Consider the following 8,623-nt stretch of genomic DNA (forward strand, 5'->3'; position numbering starts at 1 on the left):
TGCATCGCCTACGATGGCCGATAGTCGAAGATTTCGATATTTCGGTTGTGGTTAATTTACTGACAAAAATGTAATTTTTAATTGGCCATGTTACCTCTGCACACGGCATGATAACTACTTCACCCGCGTTTATGTTGCTCCTGTTTCTATAAATATCCGCGCGTGCTTTTACTCAAGATCCCCGATCTGACATCGACGCGAAGATGTCTTCTAAAAGGTATTCGATTGTTTTTGCTTTGCGCTTTTCTTTAATACTGGCCGAGTAACTAGATTCCGATTTACTTTAGAAATTATTTTTAGTTGTGATAGAGAAAATATAGACTTCCTGGCAAACTGTCGGCCGGTATCACGTTGACTGACCTAACTCTTTGTCCCTTTGTTAACCTGAAATAAAGATCTGATTCGAGATTATTTATTACATATTTTCTTTGCAACCTTTTACATATTAAAATAATACACTGAATTGTACACTTTGTAAGATATTTTAATCGTAAATGAGAGCAAAATTGATTTAATGGATGAATAAAACTTTCAAGTTCTAAATGATTCTACTAAAATTCATGTCACTTTTAAATAAAAGGAATAAAAAGATTCTGCTGCGACTTTCAGCACAGCATTGATGCGATATTGTAGTTTTGGAGAACAAATTTATATGTATATTTGTATTGTTATTTTTAGTGAATTGAAGAAGTTATCAGAGGAAAGTCTAACAAGACAACCGGAAGAGGTATTTGATATTATATGCAAGTTGGGTGAAGGGTAAGTTTCTAATATTTTTTATAGCGTATAAGATAAAATCTCTTCATTATGTCTAAACATGTATTTCTCTGTGTAGATCTTATGGATCAGTTTACAAAGCTTTGCATAAGGAAAGTGGACAGGTGCTCGCAATTAAGCAAGTACCGGTTGATACTGATTTGCAGGAGATTATTAAAGAAATATCAATTATGCAACAATGCGACTCACCATTTGTTGTTAAATATTATGGAAGTTATTTTAAGAATACAGATTTATGGGTAAATCCGTGCACTATTCTTATATTATAAACAAACGGAACACTTATATGCTACATTGTTAATTGAATGCTTATCGATACAATTTTCAATTCTAGATTGTGATGGAATACTGTGGGGCTGGTTCTGTTAGTGATATTATGAGGTTAAGAAAGAAAACCCTTCAGGAAGATGAAATCGCAACAATCTTGAGTGATACTCTGAAAGGACTGGAATATCTCCATTTGAGAAGAAAAATTCACAGAGACATTAAGGCTGGGAATATCCTCCTTAATAATGAGGGTCATGCGAAATTGGCCGATTTTGGTGTGGCAGGTCAATTAACGGTGAGTTAGAAGATGAGAATCACAGTTCGAATCTAATCACTGTACAATCTAATCTAATCTAATACTCTCTATAGGATACCATGGCTAAACGTAACACAGTCATTGGTACACCATTCTGGATGGCACCAGAAGTGATACAAGAGATTGGTTATGATTGTGTGGCCGACATATGGTCTTTGGGAATAACGGCCTTGGAAATGGCAGAAGGCAAGCCACCGTACGGCGACATACATCCGATGAGAGCGATATTTATGATTCCGACCAAGCCACCTCCTAGTTTTAGGGAACCCGATCAATGGAGTCCAGAGTTTATCCACTTTGTCTGTGGGTGCCTTGTAAAAAATCCCGAAGACAGATCAACCGCAACCGAACTTCTGCAGCATGAATTCATAGGTGAATAAGAGATCGGAGTTTGCATTATGATATTTTATTAATTCATGTGTTATGATTGCAGGTAATGCCAAACAGCCAAGTATTTTGAGCCAAATGATCGCCGAGGCTCATGAAATACGAGAGAAGCAAAGCGCACATAGAGCTCATGTTATAAACAACGTGGCAATTAAGAGTCAAAACCAGGCGGAAGACTCGGTAGCTATTTAAGACCAATCTGCACGTAACCTGATACGTGTGATCGCATGTATACGTAACGTTATTATCTCTGTTGCAAGGATGAGGATGATTGCAGTGGAACGATGAAACCATTACCAGACGACAGTAGGACCTTAGTGCCGAGTCATGATCTTCCAGACACGGGTACCTTAGTTTCGGCAATGTTAGACTTGGGCACAATGGTTATCAATAGCGATACGGATACTGAAGCTACCATGAAGAGTTCGTAGATTTTTCTATTAAAGTTTCGGCAAAAAAAAAAATGATACGCAACTAATATTTACTTCCTTTCTAGGACATAATACTGGCTCTGTAGAATCTGGTAAGAAATATCGACCATTATTCTTAGATCATTTTGATAAGAAAGAAGCACCTGAAATTGGAAAGGTAATATCCTTTTTTTTTATGTTACACATCTAACTCCAAAGATATCGACGATATTGACGATACAATTTATCGCAGGGTAATGGACAAATGTTGAGAATACAAAACTCGGAGAATGCGAATAAATTGGAGGTACAAAGTTCACCCGAATCTCAAAGATTTCAAAGCCATCTACAGCTGCAGTTGCAGAATCAAATATCTCATCCCGTGCCGGAGCAGCCGCATAACAACATATCGAAGTTTCAAAATGTCTTCACGGAACGCGATTTCGATTTTGTAAGCAGAATTTATTTCAAATTTGTAATATTTGAAATAATGCTACAAAAGAACAAATAATTTGTCTTTTATAGCGAGGTATAATTAATTAATCTATTTATATTCGTGCATAACATTCATAATTGATCATTCATATCTGTCAAAGAGAGAGAGAGAGAGAGAGTGAGGAATTATTTAGAGTAATGCCACTTTAGGCATCATAAAAAAAGAAAATCTGAATACATAGAAAAACAATCGTGTTCTGCAGTTGAAGTTTCTCTCTTACGAGGAACTACAGCAACGAATGGCTAGCCTGGACGCGGAGATGGAGCGAGAGATCGACGAGCTGAGAAAAAGGTATCAGACGAAGAGACAGCCTATTCTCGATGCCATGGACACCAAACGAAAGCGTCAACAGAACTTCTAACACAATTTGGTTTCCTCTTTCACGCAACCGAGTGATGACGGGTAGACAAAGGGTGTACAATTGTATAAATGAATAGATTTTATTCGCGTCACGTCTCTGGTTTCATCAAAGAGAAGAACATTGCTCTCACACCGTAAAATAACTTACCTCATGAACGGCTAAGCGTGTGACAATCGTGAATGCTCACCCGCAAGGCACAATGCTGCTTCTCTTTATGAATCCGGGGTGTCATAGCTAGTAATAGCTGATAGCCTCACGTCACCAATGTAAATTATTTTACATGATTTAGGTGAAGAAGCAATCACTATACTTAATTTTTGTATTACGTTTACCTACATTTACTGTTAAATACATCTTATTCTTATAGAAATATTATAGGAGACCCTTGTAGGGTCGTTAGAAAATAAAAAGAAATGCAATAGGAGTGCAAAAGAATTGCATCATGTTTTACAATCGTTTTTATCGAGAAAGAAAATTTGATATTCACTTTGAAACGAAGTCGAGACATTGTATCGTAATGTTGCCCTAGCCATTTGCAATATAATTTTTACTAAATAATACTGCATTATGTTAAAAAAAAAAAAAAAAAAGAGTCATCCATGTGAAATGTGCTGTCAGATGCACTTAAATAAGGTATTTGAGCAGTTTTTGAGAATAACTACCCTATTTAATCATGACAGTTCGAGATAAGCGAATAATGCTGTAAGATTTAATTTACTTTTTATTCTACTGCCATATATATAAGTAGACTCTCTACTCATCCGTCTACTAATACTAACTCTAGTTTACATCAGTTTCTCAAACGATTAGGTTTACCTTTCCCGAGTTTACAAACACTAATATGATCATGTGTAATTCTAAAGTAAGTGTTCTTTAATATGCAGCAATGGAAAAGTAATTGCTGCATGCTACTAAAATATTTCATAAACAAACTTACTAGTATTAGTCTTCCGTATTAGCGAGTATTCCAGTACGCTCTAATTTGCTTTATCGCAACGTGGAAATTGTTGAAACTCAAATTTATCAGATTCCATATTGATATTTTTAGAATTGTATAAAAGTTCGTACACGGCAATGCCTTGCAATAATTATTTCATGTGTAAAAAGCAGTAAAATTTTTCACCGCATATTTTTTTGCAATATCGTTACAGGATAGATACATTTGTATTGTGCCATAACGCATGTGGCAAAATAAACCATAGTGGAGTAATTCTTTGCTGACGTTGGGCTATTTTGCGAATAGCGGAAACATAGTGACACTTAACTGCTATAGCCACAACTGACCTTAATTTTCTCCTTCTAGAAAGTAATAATACAGAATAACAACATATTTTTGATATAGAAAGTATGCACATTGTCGGCAAAATAAGGTCCGAATTTGAGGCATATATATTCTCCATAACGCTAAACCTTGCAAAGCAAACATTAATAATATTTCACAAGCGATAAATAATTAAATTGCTCCACAAATGAAGTTACTCTCCAATATTGTTTTATATGAAATGCAATATATATCGTAAGCTTTTTTGGAGATTCTTTTAAATAATTTAAAATCGCATATTTAAATGTAATTGTATAAGTACGTTCGATTTTTTTAATATATCAAGATTGTAGTGATTTTATTAGATTCATTTTATGATTAATGCGCCATACATCTCAAAACACAATGTGTCGAAGATGTGTTTGTAAATTGCATACTTATGTAAAATTATAGATTTATAAAGTTTGTATTTTTACAATTCATGCTAAATGTGTAACATTTCATGCTTATGTTGTAAAATTTTTCTGTTTAATATGTGTATAATTTATTATATTATGTGTGTCTATTAACATTCTGCGTCATTTGTTTTGAAATTGGAGAAGAAAGGCGAACAATAACTTTGTAATAGCGAAAATGTTACAAAAGAGCACACTAACGCATTTTTTACACAATCACTCACTTAATATTAATAAGCGATCACTTTTCATACGAGGATTTATAATTACGTATTTTATAGGACAACGTAATAATCTGTTTTGTTTTTCCATTTTAAAGTGTGGTCTGGTAGTCATATTTAATCATGACAGTTTTATAACAACAATATTATTTTATATTTTTATTGTGTATTGTACTATCTATTACAGTGTTTGGCTGAAAAATATAGAGACTGAAGGCAGAAGTATATGTTTTCCGAGTGAATGATTTAGTAAAAACTATAGTCTGATAATAGAACGTAATAACATATAGAATGATTGCTATTTAACATTAAAGCGAAATAGTTAAATAGTTTTGTTTAAGATAATTAAAGCAAATATTAACGTGCTGCCTTTTCGATAATTTTGTTTAGCAATAATAAAATATTATGCAAACTATGCGCATTTGATTTTCTTTAGCTTGATTCAATATTAATGCCAACCCTGTTATTAAGTACATCATGTACAACCCCGCGTCTACAAATCACGCAAACTTTTTATCTAAATTTATTTTCAATATATGTTATACTGATGTTATCATTGAACGATATACAAAAATATAAAATACGTTTTATACAAAGTTAATAAATAGAAATGCATTTTAATCACATATTAATACAAAAGATATTGAATACTCATTATTCAACAATTATTTGTAAGTTTCGATAGTTAAACTTTAAATTCAAGAATATCTCAATAATTTGTGAAATATTTCAAAATATATCTCTTCAAATTTATTTAAATAAGGCGTGTCTTATTAGTTTTTTAAATACCGTTTCAATCTTCTTTAAAAATCGCTTCACTTATAAATCATCATCCCCTATCGTGCGAAAAACATTATTTTCCATGACATCAAAGTTTGTTGTGTGCGTCGTCCGGATTTTGTCAGCAACAGTTGACTCGTCTGATTTCTTCGATGTCGCAGCTGACCATTTGTTAGCAAGTTTTTTTATAATTGGTCCCGATTTAGGAGAATGATTATTATTAGCGTATTCTCGCAATGGTGATCCCATGGTGATGCAACTCTGGCCGTCCCTCGTGATGTATGTCCAAGACTTTCCATGTTCTGCCTATAAATATTATGTATTTTTATAGGTGAAAAGATTTAATTTATGAGTGAGCTAAAACAGTTTATGTAACCTGAGTTTTGCTCCCAACCACACATTTTTGTAACAACTCCTCTATCATAGCTTGCAGACAAACAGACATTAAAATTGCTTGCTCTGAGACAACTGTAATCCATTGTAATTCATTTTTAGCAATTAGATATTCAAAGGATAACTCCAAGGTGCAGTCGTTAATATCTTCTTGATGCTCCATTTTCTAAATGCACCATTAATAATGTTAATATTGATAATCTCTCGAGAACCAGCAAGTTTTCTCACTAAAATATATAATACTTACGTTTTGCAAAGTGCTAATACGCCAGCATCGCATTCGCGATACTTTAAACACAAACTCCTGCTCTTCTTCGGATGATAAAACGCGCAAGTTCAATTCATTTCCACCTATAGCAAGTAATATTCTCGAACCATGTTGGGGATAATCACAATAGCATGGCGCAAATTGTACGTAGCCATAGTATTTTAAATAACGTGCTACATTCACATACTGAAATAACAAACACGCAAGCGAAATTACTTAAAAGTTTCATCGATTTTTCGCAATAAACGTACTTCTTTCGTGTTCTCGGATCTTTGCAAATTTTCCAAGTGATGCTGCACTTCCTTGGTAACTGGAATCCACTTGCTGCGAATTTCCGCAGCCGTTTGAACATACAGTAAATTCAGAGCCACTGGATCGTTTAATAGCTCAAGATCGTACGTTGTATCCCAGTAACTTTTTCTGAGAACAATTACTGCACCCATAGAACTCATATATTTGTATGTTATAAATGGTGATTCAAAATCTTGTAATTTTCGCAATACTAAAAAAGACAGTGCATATATTAAAAGAAGTACAATATAAATATATGTATATTTCTAATAAATTTCATTATAAAAGTGCATATACTTACTTTTGATACTACCAGACAATTCATCTTGTATAATAATAAATAGTGCAAAATGAGAATAATATTTCTCTACTAACTTTATATCTTTATATATTTTCTACAGAAAAAAACAAGCATTTTAATAATTATATCATGCATCTATCTTTAAAATGTCTTTTCATATTAATTGATTAAGAATAATACCTTTAAAACTTCACCAGAGTGTTCATCCGTGGAAACGTTTAACGAAATTTTAAATCCATCCATAAGGAATATATCTAAAGTTTCGTTCTGAGACAGGCCACCTATAGTCTCTTGTTGAGCGTTTAATAAAAATCCATTTAGAATCTCGGAATTATTTACAGCTATATTCTGACCGATTGACTGAATATATTTTTCTAAAGCTAGCCGTCGTTCTTCTTGCTGACTGACAGTCAAAGGAAAGAGTTTCTTTGGAGGAAATATAGGTAGTGATGTGTCAAGATCCTTACACAATTGTACATGCAAATTGTGCAGTTGCTTATATCTCACAGTACAATGAAATAATCCATTGATGTGAATATTATAACTCTATAATTTGAAAGATATAAAATATTATATAAACATTTAACTAAATAAAACGAACAATAAAATATAATATGAACACTCACAATATATGCATTCCCAGCACCGTCAATAAATTCCTGAGTATCTGGTATAGAAAAATGCATCTTGATGTTTAGTGGAAGATAGAAATCATATCATCTAAAGCAAAGTTTATTATTTCTTTATATCTTCATCATCATAGCAGCATCTGTGAAGATGAAGCATTTGAAGTAAAATTTTTCAAATTTTTAGATTTGCTAAAATAAAAACTACATCTAATTTTCTATGTGCAAGCCATCGTTCACTATTGAGCAACGTTTCTGAATAAATAAGAGGCACTGATTCATTCCACGTCCGTTCAAATGTATTTTACATTAAAAAATAACTCAGATGTGGAAAGCAATGCTCTAATAATTTCGAAGCTATTATAGGTACACAACTTAACAAAACATCTCCCGGATAAGAACTTCATATTGACATTTCTCGTGCTATCACGCACGTTTCCGTACTCACATATTGCTGTACGACTTTCGTCGTTTGCGGCTCCACATATGTGACAGTGGACTTAATCGGCTATACACGCCCACTCGTGCATTATGTTTCACGCGATTATTATTACTGACACGCATTTGAATCTCCCGACGGGCCGTTGTTAGCCCGGTTAGCCCAGAATGGAGACGCGGCTCCATGAAATCGTAATGGAGAGCATATAACGGACACAATCAAACATTAAGCTCGAGAACATACTAGAGTATGGCACAGTCAGCACAGTGAACAGTGACGCTAGATTTGAGACGCAAGCAGCAAGCAGCAAGCAGCATGAGAGAGGGAATACTGCACACGTGCATAAGCCACGTACATGTGAGCTCCGCTAATCTACATATATTACATATATATATAACGCCAGAAAGGCGCCATTTTCGCCGGAATTTTATGAAATTGTAACAGGAACACATGATGACGTACTTACTCGTAACAGCGCTATCTATTGATTAGCTAAAGCAACATAATGACTGTACATGATGGTAAGTGTACCGACTGTACTTGAGTAAGCTCCTATATCATCATGTGTTCCTGA

The 8,623-nt window shown here is 33.8% G+C and overlaps 2 protein-coding genes across 4 annotated transcripts; one reads left to right on the plus strand and one right to left on the minus strand.

Moving 5' to 3' along the window:
- The first annotated feature begins 9 nt into the window (after window positions 1-9).
- On the plus strand, window positions 10-5,366 carry hpo (serine/threonine-protein kinase hippo). The gene is made up of 10 exons (XM_012373150.2): window positions 10-217; window positions 679-759; window positions 836-1,016; window positions 1,112-1,339; window positions 1,414-1,732; window positions 1,794-1,927; window positions 2,008-2,170; window positions 2,244-2,335; window positions 2,411-2,608; window positions 2,856-5,366. Exons 1-10 carry the CDS (start codon window positions 204-206, stop codon window positions 3,012-3,014), a joined length of 1,569 nt encoding a protein of 522 aa, XP_012228573.1. The 5' UTR covers window positions 10-203; the 3' UTR covers window positions 3,015-5,366.
- Window positions 5,098-8,434, minus strand: Snx17 (sorting nexin 17). Of its 3 annotated transcripts, none has more exons than XM_012373153.2 (8): window positions 8,059-8,434; window positions 7,611-7,704; window positions 7,165-7,530; window positions 6,985-7,078; window positions 6,644-6,894; window positions 6,372-6,578; window positions 6,108-6,290; window positions 5,098-6,037 (listed from the first exon to the last, which is right to left on the minus strand). In XM_012373153.2, the coding sequence occupies exons 2-8, from the start codon at window positions 7,668-7,670 to the stop codon at window positions 5,771-5,773; spliced, it is 1,428 nt and encodes a 475-aa protein (XP_012228576.1). In that variant the 5' UTR covers window positions 7,671-7,704; window positions 8,059-8,434; the 3' UTR covers window positions 5,098-5,770. The 3 variants fall into 3 exon arrangements, with proteins under 3 accessions (XP_012228576.1, XP_012228574.1, XP_012228575.1); XM_012373151.2 differs by having other exon boundaries at window positions 7,611-7,753; XM_012373152.2 differs by having other exon boundaries at window positions 7,611-7,753; window positions 8,293-8,311.
- Window positions 8,435-8,623: the final 189 nt, after the last annotated feature.

This window comes from Linepithema humile, chromosome 7 (assembly GCF_040581485.1).
Source record: "Linepithema humile isolate Giens D197 chromosome 7, Lhum_UNIL_v1.0, whole genome shotgun sequence".
Classification (NCBI taxonomy): domain Eukaryota; kingdom Metazoa; phylum Arthropoda; class Insecta; order Hymenoptera; family Formicidae; genus Linepithema; species Linepithema humile.

Bases quoted from the DNA above. Each gene is read 5' to 3' on its own strand.
- hpo (XM_012373150.2), top strand. The intron at 760-835 runs GTAAGTTTCTAA...TTCTCTGTGTAG, and splicing joins ATATGCAAGTTGGGTGAAGG to ATCTTATGGATCAGTTTACA. The intron at 1,340-1,413 runs GTGAGTTAGAAG...TACTCTCTATAG, and splicing joins GTGTGGCAGGTCAATTAACG to GATACCATGGCTAAACGTAA.
- Snx17 (XM_012373153.2), bottom strand. From the start codon at position 7,670: ATGCATTTTTCTATACCAGATACTCAGGAATTTATTGACGGTGCTGGG. The intron at 6,895-6,984 runs GTAAGTATATGC...TGTCTTTTTTAG, and splicing joins ATTGTCTGGTAGTATCAAAA to TATTGCGAAAATTACAAGAT. The intron at 6,038-6,107 runs GTTACATAAACT...TAATATTTATAG, and splicing joins TGGTTGGGAGCAAAACTCAG to GCAGAACATGGAAAGTCTTG.